A 26,277-nucleotide genomic window follows, 5' to 3' on the forward strand; every position below is an offset into this window, starting at 1 on the left:
TGTCATATTCCATAGTTTCAGACTCTTCTCTTTTTCCCTCTTGTCAGATCACCAAAATCAAATCATGGGCTTGCAAGTACCGGTACCGAAGGATGCCTGCTCCCCCTCCACTCCCTGGCAGGTCATTTGTCTGGGGGAGGCCCTGGGGACTGTGCGGGAAATGCAAAGCCCGCACCCCTTGGAGGAGGTATTCCTCCCGCCTCTGCCGCAGCCGAGAACGACCTTCAAATGGGCCGTGTGCCGGCATGATGCACTGTAGCAGGGCGGGTACCCCGGCATACCCGCTGCAAGGACGGAGGCACCGTTGCGGGCTTGGTCTGGGCTGAGTGCGGCATACAGTGTTCGGACTGTTCGCTTGGCGGTGGTGGCTAGCAGCCGTTTTTTTCTGATGAGAAGCAATGCAATGCAATTGTTTAAACGAAAACCGTTCAATGTCACCAAAAACAGTTGCGTGATACCTTGGATCTTGCCTACCTTTGAAAGACATCGGAAACGTCGCCCCTGTATATCCGATTTCCCGGGTTCCTGGGTAATGCAGTCTCATATCTCTCGACCCGCGACATCTGCCGACTTTTGATCCTCTCCCTTGGGTCCGTCGAGTTTCGGCCTTGTGAAGATCACCTTCTCTTTGGGGGAGTTCAGTTCCTTGACAGATACCAACAACCCAGGGAGCAGCTTTCAAAATGTGGGCTCTCTTTTTTTTGCAGACCGGTCTGAGCGGTGGTTTTGTCTGAGAGGTTTTCCGTGTCTTTCTCTTACTCTGTCTGTCGGATGGGGGCCGTGTCGAGGTGACTCAGTTTCAGATTCGGGGCGCTCAGACGCTCGAGGCTCCGTCGAATAATCCTCGACGGAGGCTGTCTGCCGTGGCATGTGAGCGATGTGGAAATCCGTGGGGAGATTGCTTTTGTGCAATGACGGCGGTGCATCTTTGAGAGGAAATGAGTTGATGGCATCGCATTGATCGAGTTGTCCATCTTGAGACCTAGTAAAAGCACGCACTGTGCCTCGCTTAGCTCAGCCAGTCCCCCTCAACTTCTAGCGGGGCTCTATCACAGACGGAAACCCGCTAAAGGCTCCCTGGACTTGTCCAGGTTTTAGTGGCTGCATCCGTCCAATGGGGGCGAGTCATCAAAAGTGGGCTAGCGACCACCCCCGGCGACGATCCCTGCCGCTTTTGCCTCGTCACTCTCACCATTTGCTCGCCCCTCTCTCGCGCTTCTCTCTCTTTAACTCGAGCCGTCTCTTGGCTTTGAGATGAGTTGCGTATTTGGCTTGTTCATTTGGATACGTGTTGAATGTATAATACCTCATAGAGACCGCTTGTGTACTCATCAAACACTCTGCTCTGGACCTGTGCGACGTGCTCCGCTTTCTCCTGTTGAGGACTAGCGAAGCACTGACTTCCACCAGCCTGTGCCCTCCCATCCACTGTGCCGTTCCTGGTCAGGTACAGTTACCTTAGTGGGACAGTGCGAATAAGACAAACGCACCCAGGCGCCTGGGGCCAAGCCAGCGGCCAGCCAGCGCCCGTCCGTCCCTCCCCCAATCCATCCATATTATCCACACGGAATCGCCCAATGCCCCCCCGTTGATCTCAACCCCTTCAACCTCCACCAAAATCTCGCCGACCCGGAGCCTTTTGCTCTCGACTCCCTCTGGCCCTGGATTGACGTCTTCAACACCGACACCATGGCCATTGCCATGGGCTGGCAGAAACCCGACAATGTCGCGGGCTCGTCGGCGCCGGCCATCATGGTCGGCCTGTTTGTGGCCTCGGGCGGGTTGCTGTTCGGCTACGATACTGGGTAAGACCACCATTTTCTCGCGGGATGGCCTTTGGACATGGATGCATCACGGGACCACGACCACGACCACACGACGCGACACGGCATCGACGACGACGACAGCGACTGAGGAGGAATGAGGAAGATGCGCTTGGATGAAGGGACGATTGCTACGATTCTATTTTTCCGACGATGCGAGAGTGCGGCGGAGCCTGGTGTGACGACGATGACGACGCCTCCATCACCACATCTACCGCTGAAGGGATCACCAAGGGGAAAAAATGTTGAAAGAGTTGAGGATTGTCGAAACGACAGGGAGACATGTTGGATACAAGCGCCGACCGCATACGAACCGTTGTCGATCGATTTATTCTCCGAATTCGCCCTCGCCTCATCCATGCCAAAACCATCCCATCGCGTCACCTCACCCGTTTGAAGTCCAAGAGACTGACCACTCTTGTCCTACAGGGCCATAAACGGCATCCTTGCCATGACAGAGTTCAAACAGCAGTTCGGAAAACACACAAATTGTACAGACGATGACGGAAACATTGATATATGCACCAAAGACTCTTCCATCATCGTCGCCATCCTCAGCGCCGGAACCGCCCTGGGCGCTCTGATTGCTGCGCCCACTGGCGACTCCCTCGGACGCCGAAAGACTCTGATGGTTGCCGTTGGCATCTTCTGCCTCGGCTCCATCTTTCAGGTTTGCGCTCAGGATATTGATATGCTGCTGGCTGGAAGGTATGCGGTCGTTCCTCGGCTGCGAGAATTATATTGCTGACATATCAGATTTCTTGCCGGCGTTGGCGTAGGAGCCATCTCTGTCCTTGTTCCTTTGTATCAGTCCGAAATGGCTCCCAAATGGATACGAGGTACACTCGTTTGCGCATATCAACTCTCCATCACTTGCGGCCTTCTTGCTGCCTCCATTGTCAACATTCTCACCTCACGTCTCAAAGACGCATCAGCTTACCGTATTCCCCTCGGCCTCCAAATCGTACCCGCTGTCATCCTCACCGTCGGCCTATTACTATTACCAGAGACCCCACGCTTCCTAGTAAAGAAAGGTCTCATCGATGCCGCTGGTCTCTCACTCAGTCGACTTCGACGACTTGACATTACCCATCCAGCGCTGGTTGACGAACTCCAGGAAATCGTTGCCAACCACCAATACGAGCTGACATTAGGCCCTGACACCTACAAGGATATCTTTGTTGGATCGCCACATCTTGGACGACGCACGCTTACCGGCTGTGGCCTGCAGATGCTACAGCAGCTCACTGGTATCAACTTTATCATGTATTACAGCACCACCTTCTTTGGCGGTGCTGGTGTCGAAAGCCCGTACACCAAGTCACTAATCATCAACATTATCAACGTCGTATCAACTATTCCAGGCCTATTAGTCATTGAGCACTGGGGTCGGCGGAAACTCTTGATGATTGGGGCCATCGGTATGGCTGCTTGCCAACTCCTTATGGCCTCTTTCAATACCGCCACAGGGCCCAACTTTGAAAAGGCATCACAGACCATCCTGGTTACTTTTTGCGCCATCAACATCGCCTTCTTCGCTGCGTCCTGGGGCCCAGTCGTCTGGGTCGTCACCTCCGAGATATACCCCCTCAAAGTACGAGCCAAGGCCATGTCTGTATCGACAGCTTCGAACTGGATTCTCAACTTCGGCATTGCGTACAGCGCTCCTTCATGGTTGGCACTGGCCCAGGCAACGCCGCCTTTGGCCCCAAGATCTTTTTCATTTGGGGCGCCTTTTGCATCATCGCAGTCTTCTTTGTGTGGTGTATGGTATACGAGACAAGCAAAATCAGCCTGGAACAGATCGACGAAATGTACGAGCGGGTTAATCACGCGTGGAACAGCAAGTCGTTCCAGCCAAGCTGGAGTTTCCAGCAGATGCTCAACGACGGCTGGTCTCCAAGCGCCCAACCGCCCGCTGATCACGAACTACAAGTGACGACGACCGCCTCGAGCGCGGACACGACGCTCGGCGACGGTGACACATCTTCAATAACGGTGAACAACAACACCAACACATCACGCAACAACGACGACGGGCAGAACAAGGGACCGCCAGCCATGGCCATGGCCAACGTCGACTTTAGCTACTAGGCTAGGCTTACTCAGTGTGTGTCGGTCGGAGTTGTTTGTCTGGGTATATTACGTGTCTTTCGTCCTCAACGTCACATAGGGAATCAGCGATGGAGTTCGACGAGGTGGAGTTATGCGGGGTTCACGTGTCTTTTATGTGTCTGCCTACTTGTTTCTTTTTGTCAATTGTGTCTTTTTTCAACTTGTGGATTTATATCACCCCCAGCTGGGGTTCAGGATCAGTTCGGGAACATGGGAACTTGGGCAAAGGGGGTTGGATACCAAACTCGCCTATTCGGCTTTCGGGTTACTATCGTTTTTAGGGGTTATGCCGTCGATGAATGGGATGGGAGCCCGGATACCTGTGGGCAGCGACTAATTGTCGAGAGAAGCGCGGGGAGGTGACGGCGCATGGCCACGGACTCTTGGGTTACAGACAAGACAGTGGATTATTCGGTCTGATTACCTGTCAAAATACAAGCGATTGCGTAGTAAATGTGATGTGTCAAGTGAAGGTGGGAGGTGCTGTGATGTTTCTTTGTTGTTGGTCACTGGGCATGAGGCCTGACTCTTGTCTGTGAAGCATTAGACTCATGTATGGCCGCACGCTGCAGGACATGAGGGTCACTCAAAAGGGTTTTTTGACCTGTTGAGTCACTAAAGGAGGTCATCTCATGAGGTTTTTGATCTATCATCACTGCCATCGCCACCACTCTGTGAAGAAGAGCCCTTTGCACTTCAACTATAAAGATGGGTTCTTTTCTTCTTTGTGATGCTGGGGAGACTTTAACTTTATACAGCATCCAGATCTTTCTGCAAAAGAGGCCGGCATAGCCCCTTTCACAACGGTTTTGTTATCAGGGTTACCGGCCCACGTAGACACCAGAGTCTCTTGTTTACTTATCCCCCCGTTTATCCCCTTGTGTTTACTTTTGGATCTTACTGAATCAACATCACGGCGACAGCTAGATATCGAGAATAGTCGCCCGTCATGAACCACCGCGATGACGACGCCTTTGATCGTGTCCACCCGGACCTTGTCGATCTTATGTTCAGGGTTGGTATCGACCCGCCTATTAATCCGCCCTCTGAGGATGCCATGGCTCGGAGTATATATCTGGCTATTCAAATGGCGAATGAGTTTGAGCAGGCTGAGTTGGTATCGAGGATTATCCCCGAGGAGGAGTTAGCAGCTGAGCGACTTGCAGAGGGAGACTTTCGCAATCTCGACCACCGGATTACGCTCGATGAGGCAGAGAGGCTGGCAGCTCTTCGAGCGACACCTGAACCTGACAGACAGGCTGAGCGACGGGGCGGTAACTTTGGAGAGTGTATCATCTGTGGTGAGGGGGGACATGTCAGAGTCCCCTGCAACTGCGTATACTGCTATCCTTGTCTCCGCGAGTTGATTCGACGAGGTCTCACCGGTCTTACTGAGTTTCCTCCAAGATGCTGTGTGCATTTTAGAGAGGAAACAATCCGACTTGCCCAGCGTCCAGCCCTTGTACATCTGTTCCGGCAACTGCAGGAGGAGAGCGAAGTCCTCATGCCGGACCGATTATACTGCCACGACCCTCACTGCGCAGCATTTATTCCCCTGGACTGTGACGGGGAGTGTCTTATATGCGAGCAGTTGACTTGCCAGCGGTGCGGAGGGCGAGATCATGGTAGACGGAGATGTGATGAGGGGGAGATTCTGGAGGATGTGTGGGAGATGATGGATCGGAGACGTATCGTCAACTGTCCTGGTTGTGGGATTATGGTTCAGCTGGCAGAAGCCTGCAACCATATAACGCAAGTATTTCCCTTGAGGACGTATTTGTGTTGTTTTTCTAACTGAGAGCAGGTGCGTTACTTGCCGAGCAGAGTTTTGTCTCATTTGTGGTGAGCGTTGGAAGACGTGCGACTGCGAACTATACGGAGGACATAATCACATGGTGCCGATGCGACGTCGGCCTGGTCGAAAGCCGGACCGGTACCGTCGAGCTCCGCGAAATGTGGAAGCCGTCGAGCCTGGCCTGAGAATTCCGCAACTGCGGCCTCGGTTTGGAGAAGAGGATCGTGGCCCGAGAGTCACGGAGGTGAGGAGACGGACGAGACGTCTGCAGAGACTTCCCATGCGAGGATATGAACGTCGAGAGAGAGATGACGGGGAGGCGGGCCCTGCCTATGGACATCACCGGCGACATCATGGGCGTCGGGAAGAAGAGGAGGCTGGCCCTGCTTTTAGACCGCACCATGGACACCGAGAAAGAGAGCAGGAAGCGGGTCCTGCTCATAGAGAACATCGTCGACACCGAGCTCGAGAGGACGAAGAGGCTGGTTCTGCTCATAGACCTCATCATCGCCGACATCGAGAGAGAGACGACGAGGAAGCGGGTCCTCCCTATGGACGGCACCACCAACATCGAGAAAGAGAGGAAGATCAGGCAGGTCCTTTTTATAGGCAGAACCGTTGGCAGGACCGTTGGGCTCAGGTGTATGAAAGACCTCAGCCAGAGCTGGCTGAGCCTGAGCCGATGCCTGACCTGGACCTACCGCCCCCGGCTCTGGATGCACCAGAGCAGCACCCACAAGAAGAGCGGATAGTGAGACTCCGCGACGTGGTAAATTTTGACGAATTGCCTCCGCCTAACCACGACCATGTATTTGCGAGGATGGAGGACGTTGCTGACCTCTTACACGAGGCATATATACCGGAAGGGCAGCATCTTCATGTGCCGAGGGAGCGCCAACGGTGGGATATCTTTAGGAACAGGGAAGATGTAGGTCCTCTTGTGGATTTTGCACAGCATCAAGCGTATCCCTTCTGGGACTGGAGATTTGCGCAGGCTGAGGCGTTGGGTCGCGCGGAGAGGATACAACAGTTGGCGCGGACCTTGCCTGGGCAGGGAACGCCCTACTACCGCGGCCCTCGAGTCACAGTCGGCAATCTCTACCTAGAAAGACTGTGGGGTAATAGGTAAGCTGATGATTTGTATATAGCCACGACCGCACTGGGAGGCCTTCGTCCTGCGCAACAACCGCCTCTTGGAGATTGCGATTCATGGGGTGAGAGATGCAAGGAGGTTGCCCCAGCCGAACGATGAGGCTGTGAGAGCTGCGCAGGAGGCTTTGGAGTGGAGGCAGAATAGATGGCTTTTGGTTGGTGAGAGGCTTTGGAATATTAGACGGAGGATTGCGCAATGAGTTGATGTCCTGTGTGTTGTTGGGGCAGGGGGTTTGGAGATGGATGGGCTTGTTGGTGCGTGATGACAGTCACGAGAGAAGGGGGAAGCGAAGACTCTACGAAGTTATAACAAAAGCAAATGATATTAAGGATGACCGAAGTCTATGTATTTTGTGCTATGCTGATTGACCTCGAAACAGTAGCCACTCCAAGACTCAACCTCAAGAGTATGAACTTGCTCCTGACAAGTCGACTTAGGACACTAATCCAGAACATGAATAGTGCAGACCCCCTTTACGCCGGCATAAGGGTTAATCTCGAGCCCAGTACATCCCTCGCTGGCAGAAAGAAAGATGCCCTTCCTCTGGTCGAACCTGGTGACGTGCTCCTTGAGGCCGCGCGTGAAGGTGCGCTTGCTCCGGGCGCCCTCGCAGTAGATGATGTGGGCGGTTGTGAAGAGGGGGCAGTCGGCGTGGCGACAGCTGTAGATGGTGACTTGACACATTGTGATTGTTTGTTAGCATGTAGTTGTAGGTGGTTCATTTGAGTTGTGATGAGATGAAGATATGTGTTGCTATATAATTACATGGTTTGAACAAGAGTCTTTGATCTTTGGTATGTTTTGTTCAGAGTATGGATGAAGACAAAGGTGGGCAATGTATGAACACCACACCCGACACAATGGCGTCTTGTATATGAGGAGGTGGGGATGCTGTAAATGGACAAAGAAGCATTGTTTAGAACATCATTTCAAAGATTAATCTACTCTTCCGGTGATTCTGGAGTAGCTGTCTCGGTGGTGCGCTGCCTATGAAGTCAGCTTCACCAACGCTCACGACATTGAAGCAGTCGCGGACCGTTGGCCACGACCGTGTATGGGTTGATCAATGGAACTTTCAGTATAGATATGTTACCCATAATTTATGTCTCTAAAGGGCTCCTTGTTTGAGCACCTCGAATACATCCAAAAGCAAGCGATAGTCTATTTTCACACAGGTACTCATCCACTACTTGGACGCCTTGCCCAGGCTCTTCTTAATCTCTGCCACCACAGCCTCCGTAACCTCCTTAGTCGTCGACTTTCCACCAAGATCCTGCGTGACGACTCCCGAGGCGCACACCGTCTCGACAACCTCCATCAGCTTTGTCGATGCCTCTTCCTCGCCAAGCCATGCCAGCATTTCAGCGGCCGTCCAGAAGGTTGCTACGGGGTTGGCGACGCCCTTGCCGGTAATGTCAAAGGCGGAGCCGTGGATGGGCTCGAACATGGATGGGTTTTGGCGCGTGGGGTCGAGGTTGCTGGTTGGGGCGATGCCGATTGAGCCGGCGAGGGCGGCGGCCAAGTCTGAGAGGATATCGGCGTGCTGGACAGTTGTTAGCGCTATGTGAGAGAACGAATCTTAGAGATATGCTCACCAAGTTGGATGCTACAATCGTGTCCAAGCTCTCGGGCTTCAACACCATCCTCGTCGTCATAGCATCCACCAACATCTTGTCCACTGTGACATCAGGAAACTCCTTGCCGACATCAGCAGCAACCTCATCCCACAGAACCATGCCATTCCTCTGAGCATTGCTCTTAGTAACAACAGTCAAAAGCTTGCGAGGTCTCTTCTGAGCCGTCTCAAAGGCGAAGCGCATCAATCTCGACACGCCGTGTCGGGTAAAGATGGCGACTTCAGTGGCAGTCTCCCAGGGCTGACCGCGGTGAGAGCGGCCGCCTTGGCCGGCGTACTCGCCTTCGCTGTTTTCGCGGATGATGACCCAGTCGAGATCGCCCGTCTTGCAGTTGCGCAGAGGGGACTGGGTGCCCTTGAGGACGCGTGTTGGTCGCACGTTGGCGTACTGCTGGAAGGGCTGGCAGATGGCGAGGCGAAGACCCCAGAGAGAGATGTGATCAGGAACATCTGAGACATGTAAGCTTAGTTAATGCGATGAAGAGATGTAAACTTACCAGGCGCTCCTACGGCACCAAAGAGAATGGCGTCGTGCTTCTTGAGCTGCTCAAGACCACCATCTGGGATATACTTTCCAGTCTTCTTGTAAGTGTCGGAGCTCCAATCATAGTGAGTGAAATTGAGCTCGAATGTCTGAAGAGCATCGGCAAGGGCGTTCAATGCCTCAATGCCAGCCTCGATGACCTCGGGGCCGATGCCATCAGCGGGGATGGAGGCAATGCTGTAAGCGTTTTTGGCGGCGACGGCGCTGGGAGACATGATGTTGTTTTACTGTGACTGGATTGATCTGAGATGATGATAAAGCAAGACACTTTGAAGCTTCAAGATGATCTCTTTTGTAGCTGCATCTCTTCTCCGAGCGCGGACTTGTATCGGTCGATTCATGCTGCGCATCAGTTGGTTGTGGAGGAGGTGCAGCATCAAGTGGAGCGGAGGATCAAGGACCCGCGGACAAAGAAATGTCCGCATGAATCTTCCCCCCACGACTCATGAGCAATGAACCTTGCTTACCGGTAATTTATCCCATGATGCGGGGAAGGATCTGAGATGTGAGCCAAAAAGTTGGAGGAGTGAGGCACTTGTTCACAACCTCGGTAGTAGACGAGATAACGCAGTGACTCAACTCTGTTTTGACATCAGTGCTTCACATTACAAGTGCTCAATCTTCTGAGTAGCTGACTTCCAAAGACTGCAACTTACAACTCTTAACCCTACCCTCGCAAACATGATTGACGCCAAAGCAATCGAGACCGTCCTGGCCATCTTCCTCCCCCTGATCCACGCCCACCGGCAAAAGACCTCAAAGCCGTTCGTCCTGGGCCTGTCTGGCCTACAGGGGAGTGGCAAGTCGACATGGGCTGGGGCTCTCTCCCAGGTCCTGACCACTCAGCACAACCTCAAGACCAGGATCCTGTCACTAGATGATCTGTACCTCGACCATGCTGAGCTTGTGGCTATCCGAGAGGCGAATCCGGATAATGGGCTTCTTCAGAGTCGAGGACAACCTGGGACTCACGATGAGGTCTTGGCCAAGGAATTCTTTGCAAAGCTTGGAGACTTTAACACTAAGAATGGAGGCTCTGTTGCTTGGCCTGCATATGACAAGAGTCTTCATAGCGGCCAGGGAGGGAGGGTTCCTGTGGAGAAGTGGGAGCAAGTACCCCTGGACCAAGGCCTTGACGTCCTCATCTTCGAAGGCTGGTGTCTCGGCTTCAAGCCCCTAACCAAAGAAGCAACAACCCAAAAATGGGAGCAAGCAAAGAAATCACCCGACTCTTCACTCACCAACACGCTCGCGGATCACGGCCTCTCCCACCTCCTCCTCATCAACGAAAACCTCTCAAGATACTGCGACTCCTTCACCGGACCGCAGCACTTTGACGGTTTTTTACATCTGAGCACGGACAGGCTTGTTCATGTTTACGAGTGGAGGTTGGATCAGGAGAAGGCGTTGAGGAGGCACAAGACTGGCATGACGGATGAGCAGGTGACGCGGTTTGTGCGGGGTTACATGCCGGCTTATGAGCTGTTCCTTGAACGTTTGCAGGGTGAGAGCTTCTTTGGGGATGGGGAGAAGAAGCATGTGCAGGTTGTTTTGAATAGAGATAGGGATGTGGTTGAGGTGAAGGAGGTGAAGTAGATTTGGCCTTGCCACTATTCCCAACGATGGGCAATACATAGATACTGTAGTGCACACAAGATGCTAGACTCCTCTCGAATAATAAGTCAGTAGACTCGAATAAACTCTTCCATTCTCAATGAAATTCTCATCGCCTGCTCCCCCAGCCCCCCAGACCGAGACCTTTCTAACCCCGCAAACTAACGACACCAAAAAGATCGACGCCCTTCCCATTACAACCCTCCTCTCCGCGGCCATCCCCGCAGCGTTTTCCGCTCCAAATAAGCGGCCAATTCAATGTCCGCCGCTAGCAAAGGAAAAAAAAAGGTTCAGACCACGAGGGCCTAGGCTTCGGTCTAAGGGCGGTGATCTGGGGGAAGGAAAACCTGGGGCCCCAAGGGGATGGTTTTAGAGCAGGGGGGGTTGGATCTCCTTGATATAAGACGCCGGTCTTGGTCACGATGGAAAAGTTGATCAGACAGCAGGCTTCTTCACTTCCCAAAGCCCCCTTCTTCAACTTTAACTTATCTCTTTTCATCATGACGGCTGATTCAAAGCGTGAGAGCATCGAGCGCAAGCCTGAAGACAACTTTGTCGAGATGTCTCCTGTCGAGAAAGGCGGTGTTCTTGGGGATGCAGAGGCTGATTACTCTGGTGCTGTCAAGAAGACTGATCCTGCAGAGATTCGTCTTGTGAGGAAGCTTGACTATCGTATCATGCCTACTCTGTGGGCCATGTACTTTCTCAACTATGTGAGTTTGATGCTCGAGATGGTTGTTTACTCTGCTGACTGAAGGGTGAAGTTGGATCGTAATGCCATTGCTCAAGCAAGGTTGAACGGGCTGGAGGATGATCTTGGTCTCAGGGGAACCCAGTACAACACGTGTATCTCCATCCTATTCGTCGGGTAAGTCAGCACAACCAAATTCCTCTCCTCCTCTACTAATATCCAATAGCTACCTGCTCATGCAAATCCCCTCCAACATGTTGATCTCGTCGAAACGCGTCCGACCCTCCATCTACATGTCCATCTGCATGATGGGCTGGGCCGTCGTATCCGCCTGCACCGCCCTCGCAAAGAACTACACCGGCCTCGTGCTCCTCCGATTCTTCCTCGGTGTTGCGGAAGCCCCTTTCTATCCTGGTGCCCTGTATCTTCTCTCCATCTTTTACACCCGAAAGGAGATTGCGACTAGACTATCGATCTTATACTCGGGAAATATCTTTGCTACTTCATTCTCTGGTCTTATTGCCGCTGCTACTTTTGGCACTATCGATGGGCACCATGGACTCAAGGGATGGCAGTGGCTTTTCATCATTGAAGGTGTCTTGACCTTTGCGGTTGGAATCATCGGAATCTTTACCCTCGCTGATAGTCCTCTGACTACACGATGGTTGAAGCCCGAGGAGCGACAGCTTGCTCACGACAGAATGGTTCGCGACACTGTTGGATTCGAAGAGAGCAAGGGAGCTCGAGCCGGTTTCTCCCAGGCTATCCGAGACCCCCGTCTGTGGCTGTTCTGCTTCATTCAGAACATGCATCTCTCTGCTTGTTCGTTCAACAACTTCTTCCCCACCGTCGTTGGATCTCTCGGTTTCAACAGCACCATCACTCTGGTTCTTACTTGCCCTCCCTACCTTGTTTCAGGTTTCTTCGGTTACCTAGCCGGTCTCTCTTCTGGAAGATACAATGAGCGAACCTGGCACATTACAGTTTGCATGGGTATCGCTCTTGTTGGTTACATCATCTCCTGCGCAACTCTCAACACTCCAGCCCGCTACATAGCCTGCTTCTTGTTCGCCAGCGGCGCGTACGCAGTCAATTCCATGATTCTAGGATGGGTGTCGGCAACTCTCGGTTCAACTCCAGAGAAGAAATCTGTGAGCTTGTCCATCGTCAACGTCATCGCGAACGCTTCCTACATCTATACGGCGTACCTGTACCCCAAGAGCGACGGACCTCGCTACCTTACTGGTATGGCGAGCAACGCTGCGTTTGCTGTCATGTGCATCGCTTCGACTTGGGTCATGAGGACTTGGCTTGTTCGCACCAACAAGAAGCTTGATCGGGATGGTAACGTGGACGCAACCAGGTATGCCTACTAAGGACGAAGGGAAGAGCTGGAGTTAGGAAATTTGATAGCTCGGATGGTTTACTTCGGTTTGTAAGAGTTATGAATAGTTAGTCGAAAGTTTTGGGTGAAGAAAGCTGGTGGATTTGTGAATATCACGCTCCTTTAGCGGCAAAGTAATCAGTCAGAAGTATAAAATGCAAAACCCTCTTCTGACTTGAAACTGTGCTAGGATAAGTCGCTTGTTCTCCTGCTTGAACTGTCCACTGCCTGGGCTACAGCCTACATAGCCAAGAAGTTAGCTGCGGTTCTCATCTTGCCAAGTATCTTGGCGAGAACCACAAGTTTTGTCACTCCCAGGTGTTGAATGGATTAAAACCATGTCCGTCTGTACGACTTGTCGATAGCTATTATTGGCGGGATGAGAAACTTGAAGCTGCTTTTTTTACCTGCTCGATTTCAAAGGCATAGCCATGCGAGCCAATCCTGTCAGGGGAAACTAATTTACACATTACGGTAGTTACTAGAGTACACGCTTGAACTTCCAAGACTACCGTAGGTAGTTCCAAGTTGGATCAATCGACGCATCAAACTCGGCAGCCACAAGAAACGGGTTGTCAATGGCGCTGAAGGAACTCGCAAACAGCTGGTCATACCACATGATGGACTCCTGGCCTTCGACTGGCGCCGTATCCAGATTGGAGTCGGCTTGACCTAGAGAGGCCGTGAAAGATGGTCCATCGTGGCCATTATTCATACGTGAAACACCTGGTACACCCAGTTGCGAGTCGGATCCATTTTGGGCGTTTGCATGCGCCAAGTGATGTGGCTGTGGGTGTCTCTGTTGCCAAGGCATGTGTCCCTGCAAAGGAGCTCCAGACGAACCTGCGGGATAATGCTGCGATGTTGTATCAAAGTTTGCCTCATGTTCCGGCAGTGTAGACAAGTCTCTTGATACGTTGCCACTGGGGTCGTTGGACCTACCAGTCGCTGGTTGTTCCCATCCCGTGACTGTTTCTCTTCGCCTCGTACGCGCAGAAGTGTTTTCGTCCTGTTGCCGAGCTGCTAGTGTTCGGGAATGCGAGGTGACAGAATCATCGGTAGGAGACTCTAGAGGTGGAACTCGAGCTTGGGAAAGTTCTTGTACAGCAGAGATAAGTTCATCGATGGCTCCGAGACAATACTCTGGCCATGATGTGTCTCTTGCGGCTAGATGACTGAGAATGCCTTTTCCAGCCATGACATGTCTGCAGATGCAAGTCAACATAGTAATAACAAGAAAATGGGCAGAATACACTACCTCATTGCGCTGTCTAACAGAACCTGATTCTCAAATGCTGCATGTATGAGAACAAAGGCACTGATCCACACAGCCCAGGTAAACGAGGGCCAGAGAAGCGGAGTTTGTAGTCGTCTGCCAGTCGAGTCTGTTGCTAGGCGATTACGGTTTCCGTGCTTCTTCAAGAGTATGAAGATGGACTTGGCGGCAGAGATGCAGGCTTGAAACGCAGAAGAGTAAGACGAGGATGGGAATTCTGATGCCAGACCTGGCCGGTTCAGACAGATTGCCGCCTCATGCTTCAGGATGAGGAGCATCAGCTTGTGGTTTGGAGAGATGGTTGGCGAGGCCTCTCCCACATCTGAGGCATGGTCGGTTACTTCATCCTCTTCCACAGCATCTTGTATCTCGTTGGACCACTTTGCAAGCTCAGTTTGCACAAACGCCGTTCGATCTGCCGTTTCTTGCCGCTGCATGATGGATTTATTGCGAAGTTCCAGAATGAGGCCCCGTATTCGCGCGTGTTTCGCAACAAATGTGAGTAATTGTAGCTTTCCTGCATCTTCACTGGAACCTGTCGTAGGATGTCGTTCCTCACCCGGGTAGCAGACGTCCAGGTCATCGTCCTGGATATCAAGAGGTAATCCGAGGGACTGACAAAGAAGCCTCTCAAGACTGTATATACACCAGAAAACCCGGCGCCGAACGGAAGCTTCCTCGGCGGTGAAGAAGGGAAACCTTATCGGACAGCGATGAAGGCCCATGTGAAAGGCCATACGAACGATCAGTCCCCCTAGGCGAGATGCGGCATTGAGACACAACATGGAGGTGAGAAATAGCTGAATGGCCAAAGCTGCCTGGGTCGAGCGGATTGACGCTGGCTGACTCAGGGCAAACTGTGAACTTGCTACTGCATCATCGACGCTTTCAAAGACGAGCTGCTTCGGGATCGGCTTATGGACCGGGGCGCCTTGGCGGCTATCGGCGAGGGATATGGACAGTATTGACTTGAGAATGACCTGATCCATGGAGTTTATTGATGAGATTCCATTCTTTGACGCCTCTTCGAATAGTCGAAGAATCTCGGGGCCGTGGAGAAATGGAAGAACCGGGTGCCATGATTCGAAATAGCTCTTTGACCATTCAACAAAGTCCTCGAAACAAGGTGAAATGTTCTCAGGGTTCGCCGATACTTCGTTGCTTTTCCACAAAACTTGCTCTCGATTCCTTCTCGCCGAAGATGCTTGTCGAAGCTGGTCGTCTTCACCAGGAATAAGCGTGGTGATGGCCGACGAGTCGTTTGTCCTGGAAGCAGATCTCCTGGCAAGTCTCAGATGCACCGCGCGGATGTAGTGTATGCCGCTCCCGCTACCAACGAATCGAGCAGCGTCGTGCTCTCCTGTATCTCGCATCAATCCATGTTCGCGGGCTAGCTGTGATCCCGAGGCAGATCGCTTTCGTTTCCGTGGCTCGATGGGGTATCCTGGGGTTGAGCAAGAGGCTGTCTCGGAGGTGTTGTGAGGTGACTGCTGGGAAGCCATTGCCCCAGGTCAAGACGGATCCATTCCGAATCCTTGAAGTAATCGCTTCCAACTTCCGAGTATGAAAAGAGATGTAACAAGTGAGGTTGAACAAGGTTCAAGGTTGTGAGAGGCCAAAGTGTTAGCGCTCCGTCGGACAAAGAAACCTCCGAGGCGGGGTCAAGAAGGTGCTTTGCTGTGGGGTCACCTCTGCCAACTAAACCACCGCTCACCATAGAATCCCGATAAAGAGCATCACTTATTGCGCGACTGCATATGACCGATAGTGACGCTACGGGTGGAGAGGCTGAGAGGCTGCTGAATCCCATTGCCTGTGGGCACTGTCGGCAGAGGAAGCGCAAGGTGAGATCCAACATTGCCCATTGACTTCAACTCTGCTAACGATGATTACCCCAGTGTGACCGACAACTGTAAGTATTGTTACTCTAGCATTGAGTACTGTTGCTAACACTGTGAATCATCCTAGACCACACTGCCTGCAATGTAGTCACGATCCCTCCAACTGTCATTACCCTGAACAAAACAAGAGGTACAACCCAAGCACAATTGAGAGTTGGCAAGGCTAATTACACTCAATAGAGGCATTCCTATTGGATTCATCACCCGGTTAGAAGCTCGTCTTGCCGAGACGGAAGAGGCCCTCTTTCAAGTTCTCCAGTCACTTGAAAACAACCCAGAAAATGCCCAGCTTTCTCTCAAGCCCCCCTCACAGCGGAAGGCTGACCGGATAAGAGAGTGGGATACTCTACCGCTCAAGTCCTTGGATGATATCAAAATCTGGTTCCAGAACAAGTCTGAGCCCAGTAACTCCATGGCAGCACCGTTGAGAGTTGCCCAGACAGAACTCAACTTGCCCATACAGAGAACGGTAGCTACCCCTGAACTCTCGGCATCCGTTACAGATCCCCAAAGCTCTGAGAGGACAACGTCACCTTTACAGGACATGGGCAGCGAGAGTCTGTTGGATACAACCTGGGAAGGTTCATCAGATACGACCATGAGCAAGGCGAAGAGCCTCGAGCAGAGACGCCCCAACATGTACTTTTAGTTTTCAAATCCACGGTGTCTTACTTGAGAATTTGAAAACAACCAGTACACTTTCCGAATACTTTTTTTCTGTTTCTTGCAAGGGCCATTCTCATTAATACAGAACCCCCGATTCGCATGAGTCCCTCAACTCTCGTGGAATTCTACCCCTAGCGTTGAGCTTGTTTAGGCCACTGAGGTGGTTCGGGCTCCCGCTTTAGAGCTTGGCGTCTTACAACTTTCTGATGCTCTGTGAGTCTATGTGATAAACGGCTAGAAATTAATAAACTCATGTCCATACAAGTAACTCAGTTATAGACCTCTGTTATATTGAAAGCTCTTGTGCTAATAACTATCTAATCAAGGCTTGGGTCCAGTATACTTGAGAGAAAACAGTCCACGTTCAATGCTGTTCAGGACGATATAGCCCGACTTGAAGTAGGGGTAGACGCTCCACGCACCGCGGAACGTCACTGACCCGGAGGTGTTATCGTCGAAAGGATCGCAGTCAAAGAAACCGACCTGCTCGAACTTGGAACCAGTGGGATCTTCGGCGACGGAACTAACATCGAGGATGCGCAGGCCCGAGGCGTAGTTGGACTGGTAGGACAGGCCGTCCAGCACATACTGATTGTGGTCGATGGTGGTGACGGGAGCAGAGTATACTCCGGTCATCTTGGGGGCTCTGAGGTCCTTGACGTCCCAGATATATGTCTTTGTTTTTGAGTCTGGCGTCGTGCCGTCCATCTCATCGAGCTCGTCGTCGAGAAGAAGGTAACGCATGTCGCTCGTGGCGAGCCAGCCCTGGTGGGTATAGGCGCTCCAAGAGTAGCCCACGCGAGACAGTTGGACAGGCTTAGCCTTGTCTGTCACGTCGACGATGGTGAGCGAGTCCTCGTTGTAGTTGAAGCAGATCTCGTGGCCGTTAAAGGCTGTGTCAACACCATCGTACACGACACACTGTGCGTCATGGACGTACCCGTCACGGGACTCGCACCCAACATTGACTGGCTTGGCCGGGTTGGACACGTCGATCATGTAGAGGCCACCTCGGCAGTTGGCAGCCGAGCCCGTGCCCACGGCGTAGATCATGTTGGTGTCCGGGTTGGCCACGATGTTGTGCGAGTTGCCTACTCCGTTGAAGAAGGCAGTCAAGTCAGAGGCGATGCTGAAGGTCCGGGGGCTGCTGGGGTTGATGCTGAGGAGCTTCTTGAGATCAAAGACCTGGATGCCGTGGCGGCTGGCCTCGGCGCCGATGTAGACGTGGTCGCCGATGACCTTCATGTCTCTCCAGTCCGAGTTGACAGTCTGGGTTGGCAGACGGCCGAGGTAGACGATGCTGCCGTCCGACTTGATCTCGGCAAATGCTGTGCCATCGCTCTGGCCGACGATGGCAAACTCCCTACCAGTCGCGGATGTCCATCCTATTAGAGTTTTTGTCAGCACAATGATTCGTTTCTCGCATCGTCGAAACACATACCCCAGATGTCATTGCCCATGCGGGTTCGGCTGCCCATGTCCTGGTGGCTCAAGAAGGCCATCATGTCGACGTTGCTGCAAGAATACTCTCCAGCCTTTCCGTTGACGCACTTGGTCACAGCCATGGCCCGGTACTGATCTTCGTCAAAGGCACCTTCGTCACGCATCTGCGCCCATTGATCTTGCTTGACGCTCCTGAGGGTTTCCATCTTGGCCGACATGGCGCTGGCGCCAGTGGCAGCAACAGTCGCCAGTGCGAGGCCAGAAACAGCAGAGAACCTCATGGTCGCGGGTCTGAGGAGAAGAAGCAAGAGAAGGGTCTATGTCTATGAAGCGGTGGATGAAGACAGCCCTCCAGAAGGATGGGTTATCTTCTAATATAAGCACCAAATCTTTTATCCCAGCTCAGCCTTTCGAGTGTTATCCAGCTCTCGAGCATTTCAATGAGGCAGGTGAACAACTCTTATCAACGACTTTCCAATTCAGGAGCCTCGGAGGACCTGAGCTAACATGGTTCAGCCAATTATGCCAGCCGGGTGTCTACTTAAACTCTTGGCCTATATCACTAGTCAATCGTGTTACACTCGGTAAAATCACCTCCCTGATCTAGATAGAGACCGATCTTCAAAGGTCCCTCCCCGCTCGGCCCCGCCCCGAGTGCCGTCGTATTCATCTTCGGGTCGTCGCTAAGTCCGGAAGTTTGGCCGTGGCCTTGTCAAAAAGCATCCAAAACGGCACGGATCAACTGGTGAATCAGGAAGGCCATATCGAAGATCTGCATTGTGACCTAGATCTGGGATATCATGTCGGTGAATATCACTACTCCAGCGGCAATGCAAGCGATAGATAAGCTTATCAAGACAATCTGCAAGGGTTAATTTAAATCACGAGCCCGAATCCTCTGATGGTTCTGATTGGATGTGTGTATATTCTTGGTTTCGTCAGGTCCCCAGGACAAGTTCCTGTGTGTCCTTATGCGAGAGGAGCTAGAAGGATGTTTCTACAACTAGCACACGCCCAATTATCAAAAACATACACCATGACAAGGACCTGCCTGGAATTCGGTCCCGACGAATTCACATACACACCTCAAGCCAACAGCCGTGGTAGCATTCTCCCAGAACTTTGTAACGTCCTTCAGGTTGGGGTCGCAGGAGCATGGGACTTTGACACCCTAGAATGACAGCAACAACATCCCCTGGATAATTAGTACAGTATCCAACACCGCATAAGTGATTACCTACCTGCTCGAGAGGTACGGGGGCACAAGCCTATGACTCCGTTTGTGGAAAACGAAACTGACCTCCCTACAACTTTGTCCAGAGCATCGCGTTCTGACACCGAGAGGTTGTCGACATCTGTGACTCCTTCGACCGCGTGCCCACCGAACAGGGCGTTGCTCAGATCCGCCAATCTAGTTTCATTGGGGTATCTTGAATGGAGATTGCCCGCAACTAGAGATATTGCGTAGGCCTGTCAGAGGGATTCTCCAGTCCCGTATTTGGCCGTGTCGAGGTCAGGAACGGCTACCTTCCTGATGATTTCGATCATGTCTTCATCAGAGCCATCCCAGATATCCTTGTCCACCGGAGGCATTCGGGGACCGTGGTCCAGTGTTGCAATCTTGATCCCAGTAACCCTGAGCTCGTCTGGAGGTTGAAAGCGGACATGGCAAGCCGAGTTCAACGTGCAGAACTGGTGGCTGAGCGGTTTCCGCACGTACTTGGGCTCGCGAAAGTCCAGAACCCATGACGGGCAATCTGTCTTTCGATTCTTCTCCGGGTTCCAGACCCCAAGCAGGTCGAGACGCTTGGTGTGCTCGATGAGTACACCTTGACAACCGGTGCGTTGTAATCAGGCGTAATCTTTTGACGGAACTCTAGCGAAAGAAGCCCAAGAAGTCCATAACCCTTGTCCCTTGGATCTGTGGTCTGGTGTTCTATACCTACGAAAGGTATCCGCTATTGACCAGGGCTTTGGATCCAGAGTCATCCAGACTGGTGCTTGTAAGACGTCCTGAAAGCTTTTGGGGAACTGGCCACCTTTGGATTCGAGACTGCAAACTGCATTGCTAAAAATGATCCATGGAATCTGGCTGTGACCGCAATGAATGATACTCTGCGAGCTTGCCAGGATGCTCTCTTGCAGAACCCACATGCGCCGGAACCAGTCCTGCCGTAACAACTTTTCAATCGCGGAGATTATCTCCCTGGAGAATGGTAGCTTGTAGTCAGGTCGATACCAGTCAGGCTCAACTGTACCGGGAGATGGGACCCAGTCATCCTCTACTGACACTACCTGTTCGCCAAGATGTCGGAGCTTATCAAATGCTTCACTGCTGTCTTCAGAAACAGGACCAAGCCAAATTACGACTCGAGAAGCCCGTGAGAAGATGCCGGCTAGTCTAAAGACATGAAGATGCCGCAGAGCGTTTGCCAGATTCTGGCCAATGTCGAGGTATGCAAAACCTCGAGGCTGTGAGGGATATTCAATAAGTGCTTGCAAAGGATCCTGGGTTGATCCCCGGGCATACGATATAGCCTCAAAGCTTAGAGAATCTTGGTCGTTGTCGTCAAACGAAGTGTCCTCTACCAAGTACTGATAGGTCGAGTCGGGATGTGTCCACGCTGATTTGAGACCGTTGGTCCCAGCGAAGCTAAAGATATATCGCCCCGTTGAAGTATGAAACATTTTCCAGCCCAGTGGAAGCGTATTCTTCAGCTCATGGTGCATGATTGGTCTCTTCCTTTCACTTTTCGGCCCAGGAAGAGCAGCGTGAAAGATTCGCCGCTTGATAGCATCTTCGAAAGATCCTGGGAGTAGCTCAAACAATCTGATGCCTTTCTGTTTTTTTTTTTAACTTGGTATGAATGAATTTTGAGTAAGTGGACGGGTGGTTCTGAGGCATTGGTTTGCTTGAGCTGACATCTTCTGGAGGAATTGACATGATGTGTTGCTTAGAGGTTTAGCGTTGCGAAAACGTCAAGTTTTATTGTTTGAATGTACATGTCAGCTCAGCTGAGCTCGCAAAGGCGACCTCGTATGCATTCGGTCGGCTTCTTGTTGCTGTGCTTATGCCGTATTTGACCCCATCTTCATGCCTCGTTTGGCTCCATTCTGCGCTCTGGCGTTTCGGCATCCATCGAGCGCGAATGTAGGGATAGTCTTTGCAAACTACACAGCCGCTACAGTGGATAAGCCGTCCTAAGATCAGGCCGACATGAGTCAATGCTCGCCAGGAATAAGCCTTGGAGCGAGCGCTAAGGTAGAAATGGACACATCCATGTTGGACCTCCCTGGGCAAGGATAGTTTTGGAGATCACACGGAGGTGAAAAGAAAAAAAGGTCTTACGACTGCCGATAGATACTTGAGAGAATCACCAAAATTCTGAGCGAGATGGAGGCATCCGAAATGCCCTTTGCGACGAAATGAGATGCAGCATCTCTCTTGATGGTTGTTGAAAGACCCTTGATCCACGGCCAGAACGCGTAAACCCACACATGCTGACCCCTGCACTTCAACGTTATCTTATCTTTATCCGGAGCGGAAAAGAGTGGCGCCGACACCCCACCTTGCAGACCAGATTTTTTGGTCTGCAAAATTTCGCGATAGTTAGTAAACCATCACCAAGTCGCCAAGATGAGGTACGTCTTTTGAAGCGCTCCCATGGGAGTGAATGTGATGCTGACTACTCGATCCTAGAGTCGACCCGTGCTTTTTCTGTGGTCGCCCATCATACCCTTCCAAGGGTATCACCTTTGTCAGAAACGATGGTACGTGCCTCTCCAGCTCTCTCAACTCTGTCGACTCGCTCACACCGCCGCAACAGGAAAATCCTTTCGATTCTGCCGATCAAAATGCCACCGCAACTTCAAGATGAAGCGTAACCCCCGCTCGCTCCGGTGGACAAAGGCCTCGCGTGTCAAGGCCGGCAAGGAGATGGTCTGCGACAGCACCCTCCTCTTCGGCGCCCGCCGCAACGTCCCCGAGCGCTACAACCGCGACCTGGTGGAGAAGACCATCGTCGCCATGAAGCGCATCAGCGAAATCCGCGCCCGCAGGGAGCGCGTCTTTTACAAGAAGCGCATGGCCGGCAAGCGCGCCCGCGAGCTCGCCCAGGCACGCAAGCTCGTCTCCGAGAACGAGCACCTGCTCCCTCGCCTCCGCGGCAGCGAGATCAAGAGGCTCAAGGAGGCCAACGCCGAGGCCGGTATGGAGGTGGAGGAGGAGGAGCTGGTCGCCAAGAAGCACGAGGTCAAGGTCTTTGGTGGCGAGGCGCGCAGGGTCAAGATCCAGGTCCCCGACGAATCCTCCGACGACGGCGAAGACGACGACGGACAGGACGAGATCCAAGACGAGGAAATGGAGGTGTATTAATGCCTTGGCGCATCTGGTCGGGGGCTGGGGTTCTTTCTTTGAGCAGCATGTTGTCTTTTCTTGCAGGAATGGTCTGGGTGTTCAAAAAATCCACGTACATGTTTTCTGGTCCTTTGCGTATCTGGGAAGATTTTAGAGGCGCCTGGAATAAAAGAGTCAAACGCAACAGCTTGGGTGTAATTCCCTTGCTACGACACATACTCCTGATGATGGAAATATTGTCTTGATTGGTGATTGACAATGTCGAGATGGCGGTGTATGATCGCATCCACATCGCGGCCTTGGACCCAGACTGTGTCCACTCTAGGAAGCTGATATTTATTTGAGAAGACAAGATCGATAAACCTTCACGTTTCCCCTTTCGCTGCTTCTACTGCTCGTCTGATCTTTTTTTTATGAGTGCTTCTACCTGCATTTCCTGGTCCCGAACTAAGCTTATCTCCACTACCGGGTAGCGTAGGCTATCAACCTATCCGGATTGTCATCTAGAACACTTCAAGATTCGAGAGGAAAGCTGCCATGGCCAAGATCGTGCCCTGTCGCATCATGGATGCCCTGGGAGACAGGGATATCTGCTTGCATTGCCCCTTGGCCTTGATGACTACTTGGACTGCTTTCCACAGGCAGTGTCTTTTTTCCACCATCGTTTGCCTAGGTATCCTCAAGGGCAATGTTTCCTTCAACCCAACGCAACCTGTTTGCAGGTTGGAATGGTGCATACTAGCGTCAGAAATCTTCTGGCGGGTTACCGCCTACCTGTTATTTCTCTTCAATTTCGTAGATGCTCGTTAAAACAAGTATGTAAGTACCTTAACCAGGTGTTTGAAGTCGTTTTCCAATCCGAGTTACTAACCATGTGACTAACCGGCCTGAGAACTCTAGAAATGTAAATGATATGAACAATTTGGCACAAAAATTAGAAAAGATATCAAGGGCCAGGATAAAGGAAACGTGGTTGGCTTGAGGACTGCTGGCTTAAAAATAACAAAGACATCGAACCCCCTTTGAGCGTAACCGTGAACAGATGGCATTCTCTTATTCACAATGTCGTGTTGAAGCAGAGCCTGAATGGAGTCTGGCCTAGAAAGCCTAGATGGTTCATTATGATTCAGGTCTCGTCCTCAGCTGTAAACGGACAGAGCAACAAAGAAACTTGAAATGGTGCATTGATGGCAAGCAAGGGGGTAGCACTAACTGACGTATGATTTTCAGTCACAAACTCAAGGCTTAATAATGACTCCAAGACTCTTTTCAAGTAATTCCCCTGTGCGTTTACGTGATTGACAACTCGTTGCCCCCCCCTTCAACGGCATTCATGGGTCGTGACTGGACTCATGTGATACGGAGTCATGGAAACAGGATCCAAAGAACCCCTTTGGCTAGATCTGTTCATATGACCAGGGCTAATATCTAGTCTGGATCTTTTCTACCGCGTCGGCCCATCCGATGTGGCGGGTCTTGTAAGTTCGGTTCTCGCAAGGTTGCACGGCTATCGGTCCACCCAACTTGCAAGCTTCACGGGAAGCTCCTCCGATGGAACAGGGGAATCTAGGAACAATGGCCATGGTTTCTTAGAAACAGGGAATGTGGCCTCGTATAAACCCTGTCCTGTTATTCATATCGAATATCAACATTATTTGGTCAAGTTTGGCGAGGCCAAAGATGCTACGGGTCAGTGACATAAAGAGCCGACCCCAGCATCACGTAAAAGACCCGATCTTGCATGCCTAAGATCGGAGACTACATCGGAGACTAGAACAGCCCTCTTGGCAAAATCCTTTCGTGCGCCCTCCCCAGCCGAATAGCCGTCACTACAGGGAAATAAAGACCATGTTTGTTGCTATTGGGTCAGGCAATGAGTGACAAATGCTAATCTCCAGAGCAAGCTTCTCGTGATCTTGACCCGGTGGTCCGTCAGATCTCTTATAGATGGCCTGGCCTGGCGTCAGTATCTGGCATCGCATCACGGTAGCGTATCAATAGAGGTCTCGACCGTATAGCAGCATTCCTATTCCTTCGAAATCCACCCTCTCGAAGTTATGGGGAACCAAACAGAGGCTTCGCCCTCTCCAGAGGCAGAGTCCCAACGAAACGCATCACCATCTGTCGAAGCCCCTGATGGAGGCTATGGATGGGTCGTTACGACCTCTGTGGCTATCGTCAACGGTCACTCTTGGGGCATCAGCGCAGCCTACTCGGTGTTCTTGGCTCATTACCTGAAAGAAGACACTTTCCCCGGCGCGACGGCACTCATGTATGCAACTGTCGGTTCCCTGAGCGTCGGCGTCATGATGCTCATCTCGCCGCTTGTCACCGTTATCGTTCGGGAGATGGGGACAAGACCGACCATGGTCATTGGTGCCGTTCTCCAAGCTCTCAGTCTCGTCTGCGCAAGTCTTTCGACGAAAATTTGGCATCTCTTCCTATCACAGGGCGTTTTATTCGGCATTGGCATGGGACTACTCTTCCTTCCTTCTTACGGCATCATCTCGCAATGGTTCACGAAACGACGCGCCTTGGCCAACGGTATCGCAATCGCAGGCGCAGGACTCGGAGGTCTTACGTATTCGCTCGCGGTGGGAGCGATGATCCGCACCATGAGTTTAGAATGGGCGTACCGAATCCTCGCCATTGTCTCCGCCGTGGTAAACATCGTCTGCTCGCTCCTCATCAAGACTCGATACGGTGCTACGGGGGCGCGGCAGCTTGCCTTTGATACCTCGCTCCTCAAGAGAAAGGAGTATCTCTGTATTCTGGGCTTCGGTGCATTTAGCATGCTCGGGTACTTCGTCCTCATTTTTACGCTCGCAAACTACGCCAACGTGATAGGACTCAACTCTTCCAAGGCTTCCATGATTCCCGCCTTCTTCATGCTTGGCCAGGCTATCGGTCGACCTTGCTTGGGATGGCTCAGCGATCGATACGGTCGTCTCAATATCACGACCCTGATGACTTTTATGACGGGTGTCTTCTCATTAGCAATCTGGGTAAACGCCAAAACTTTCGGTGTACTCATCACGTTTGCTCTCGTCGGAGGACTCTCGGCTGGTATTTTCTGGGTCAACGCAGCGCCCGTCATCGTCGAGGTAATGGGCATCGAGAACCTCGCATCTGGACTGAGCATCTTCTGGGTAGCAATGGTTATCCCTTCAACATTCAGCGAGCCGATTGCTGTGGAGATTTATCTAGGCACGGGAAGTTACCTTGGAGCGCAGCTGTTTACGGGCTTCATGTTTGTAGCTGCGTCTCTGTGCATGTTGGTCTTGCGCGGATGGCAGATCAATAGAGGGAGGAGAAATGACGACGGGACATTTACATGCTTTGAGGAACATCATGGCGAAAGGAAAGAAGCTGGGCAGAAGACGGTGTCGTTGCTCAAGTGCTTCAAGTGGGAAAAGGTGTAAATGGCCAGCGACGCTTTACTTCAACATGTAATTAAGAAAAGGGGTTTGGGTTCGGACGTAAATGAATACCTGTATTATAGAGGTCAAGGCATCACATACTGAATAAAAAGACCACAAAGTCTGGTACAGATATGCAGCATGGTATTGATTGACGAGGTCCGTGAAGAAGTTACAGGCTACAACCCTGCAGAGATGACGCCTACAGCTACCACAGCTGTGGATGAAATGAAGAAAAAGACCATCAGGCAGTTGGACATACAATTGAAAAGTATAATGTAATTGAAGAGGACTTCGTCCTTTCAGGCCCGAAGCATTTTCGTGAATCTCGCAGCGCAGCTGTGCGTTATTCCTGCAGCTCTCACACCTGTGTTGAGACAAAAGGCCGCTGATGAAAGTGGCTAAGCTCAATTTCTCAAACAAGTGCAATTAACCAGGCGGCAATTTTTACTCGTCCAGG

At 51.8% G+C, this 26,277-nt stretch overlaps 12 protein-coding genes across 12 annotated transcripts; 7 read left to right on the forward strand and 5 right to left on the reverse strand.

The window, feature by feature from the left end:
- Positions 1-1,689: 1,689 nt before the first annotated feature.
- Positions 1,690-3,917, forward strand: MRS44_001824 (uncharacterized protein; the record flags this gene model as incomplete). The annotated part of the gene is made up of 4 exons (XM_065623837.1): positions 1,690-1,805; positions 2,253-2,531; positions 2,580-3,417; positions 3,486-3,917. 4 exons carry the CDS (start codon positions 1,690-1,692, stop codon positions 3,915-3,917), a joined length of 1,665 nt encoding a protein of 554 aa, XP_065480253.1.
- A 970-nt stretch (positions 3,918-4,887) lies between these two features.
- MRS44_001825 (uncharacterized protein) lies at positions 4,888-6,862 on the forward strand (the record flags this gene model as incomplete). Its single annotated transcript, XM_065623838.1, has 2 exons — positions 4,888-5,543; positions 5,743-6,862. 2 exons carry the CDS (start codon positions 4,888-4,890, stop codon positions 6,860-6,862), a joined length of 1,776 nt encoding a protein of 591 aa, XP_065480254.1.
- A 465-nt stretch (positions 6,863-7,327) lies between these two features.
- On the reverse strand, positions 7,328-7,570 carry MRS44_001826 (uncharacterized protein; the record flags this gene model as incomplete). Its single annotated transcript, XM_065623839.1, has 1 exon — positions 7,328-7,570. One exon carries the CDS (start codon positions 7,568-7,570, stop codon positions 7,328-7,330), a length of 243 nt encoding a protein of 80 aa, XP_065480255.1.
- Positions 7,571-8,072: 502 nt separating this feature from the next.
- Positions 8,073-9,281, reverse strand: MRS44_001827 (uncharacterized protein; the record flags this gene model as incomplete). The annotated part of the gene is made up of 3 exons (XM_046271994.2): positions 8,073-8,429; positions 8,482-8,972; positions 9,020-9,281. 3 exons carry the CDS (start codon positions 9,279-9,281, stop codon positions 8,073-8,075), a joined length of 1,110 nt encoding a protein of 369 aa, XP_046137894.1.
- A 466-nt stretch (positions 9,282-9,747) lies between these two features.
- On the forward strand, positions 9,748-10,662 carry MRS44_001828 (uncharacterized protein; the record flags this gene model as incomplete). Its single annotated transcript, XM_046271993.2, has 1 exon — positions 9,748-10,662. The coding sequence occupies one exon, from the start codon at positions 9,748-9,750 to the stop codon at positions 10,660-10,662; it is 915 nt and encodes a 304-aa protein (XP_046137893.1).
- Positions 10,663-11,180: 518 nt separating this feature from the next.
- MRS44_001829 (uncharacterized protein) lies at positions 11,181-12,747 on the forward strand (the record flags this gene model as incomplete). The annotated part of the gene is made up of 3 exons (XM_046270530.2): positions 11,181-11,393; positions 11,445-11,548; positions 11,598-12,747. The coding sequence occupies 3 exons, from the start codon at positions 11,181-11,183 to the stop codon at positions 12,745-12,747; spliced, it is 1,467 nt and encodes a 488-aa protein (XP_046137892.2).
- A 516-nt stretch (positions 12,748-13,263) lies between these two features.
- On the reverse strand, positions 13,264-15,533 carry MRS44_001830 (uncharacterized protein; the record flags this gene model as incomplete). Its single annotated transcript, XM_046279308.2, has 2 exons — positions 13,264-13,960; positions 14,014-15,533. The coding sequence occupies 2 exons, from the start codon at positions 15,531-15,533 to the stop codon at positions 13,264-13,266; spliced, it is 2,217 nt and encodes a 738-aa protein (XP_046137891.1).
- A 255-nt stretch (positions 15,534-15,788) lies between these two features.
- Positions 15,789-16,581, forward strand: MRS44_001831 (uncharacterized protein; the record flags this gene model as incomplete). Its single annotated transcript, XM_046274797.2, has 4 exons — positions 15,789-15,875; positions 15,930-15,943; positions 16,000-16,062; positions 16,113-16,581. The coding sequence occupies 4 exons, from the start codon at positions 15,789-15,791 to the stop codon at positions 16,579-16,581; spliced, it is 633 nt and encodes a 210-aa protein (XP_046137890.1).
- A 338-nt stretch (positions 16,582-16,919) lies between these two features.
- On the reverse strand, positions 16,920-18,322 carry MRS44_001832 (uncharacterized protein; the record flags this gene model as incomplete). The annotated part of the gene is made up of 2 exons (XM_046278172.2): positions 16,920-17,983; positions 18,040-18,322. 2 exons carry the CDS (start codon positions 18,320-18,322, stop codon positions 16,920-16,922), a joined length of 1,347 nt encoding a protein of 448 aa, XP_046137889.2.
- Positions 18,323-19,514: 1,192 nt separating this feature from the next.
- MRS44_001833 (uncharacterized protein) lies at positions 19,515-20,729 on the reverse strand (the record flags this gene model as incomplete). The annotated part of the gene is made up of 2 exons (XM_046279307.2): positions 19,515-19,870; positions 19,988-20,729. 2 exons carry the CDS (start codon positions 20,727-20,729, stop codon positions 19,515-19,517), a joined length of 1,098 nt encoding a protein of 365 aa, XP_046137888.2.
- Positions 20,730-21,678: 949 nt separating this feature from the next.
- On the forward strand, positions 21,679-22,416 carry MRS44_001834 (uncharacterized protein; the record flags this gene model as incomplete). The annotated part of the gene is made up of 3 exons (XM_046274796.2): positions 21,679-21,683; positions 21,742-21,812; positions 21,869-22,416. 3 exons carry the CDS (start codon positions 21,679-21,681, stop codon positions 22,414-22,416), a joined length of 624 nt encoding a protein of 207 aa, XP_046137887.1.
- Positions 22,417-24,455: 2,039 nt separating this feature from the next.
- MRS44_001835 (uncharacterized protein) lies at positions 24,456-25,820 on the forward strand (the record flags this gene model as incomplete). The annotated part of the gene is made up of 1 exon (XM_046284871.2): positions 24,456-25,820. The coding sequence occupies one exon, from the start codon at positions 24,456-24,458 to the stop codon at positions 25,818-25,820; it is 1,365 nt and encodes a 454-aa protein (XP_046137886.1).
- Positions 25,821-26,277: the final 457 nt, after the last annotated feature.

This window comes from Fusarium solani (genome assembly GCF_023522795.1).
Source record: "Fusarium solani strain SB1 chromosome Unknown bctg00000000, whole genome shotgun sequence".
NCBI lineage: Eukaryota > Fungi > Ascomycota > Sordariomycetes > Hypocreales > Nectriaceae > Fusarium > Fusarium solani.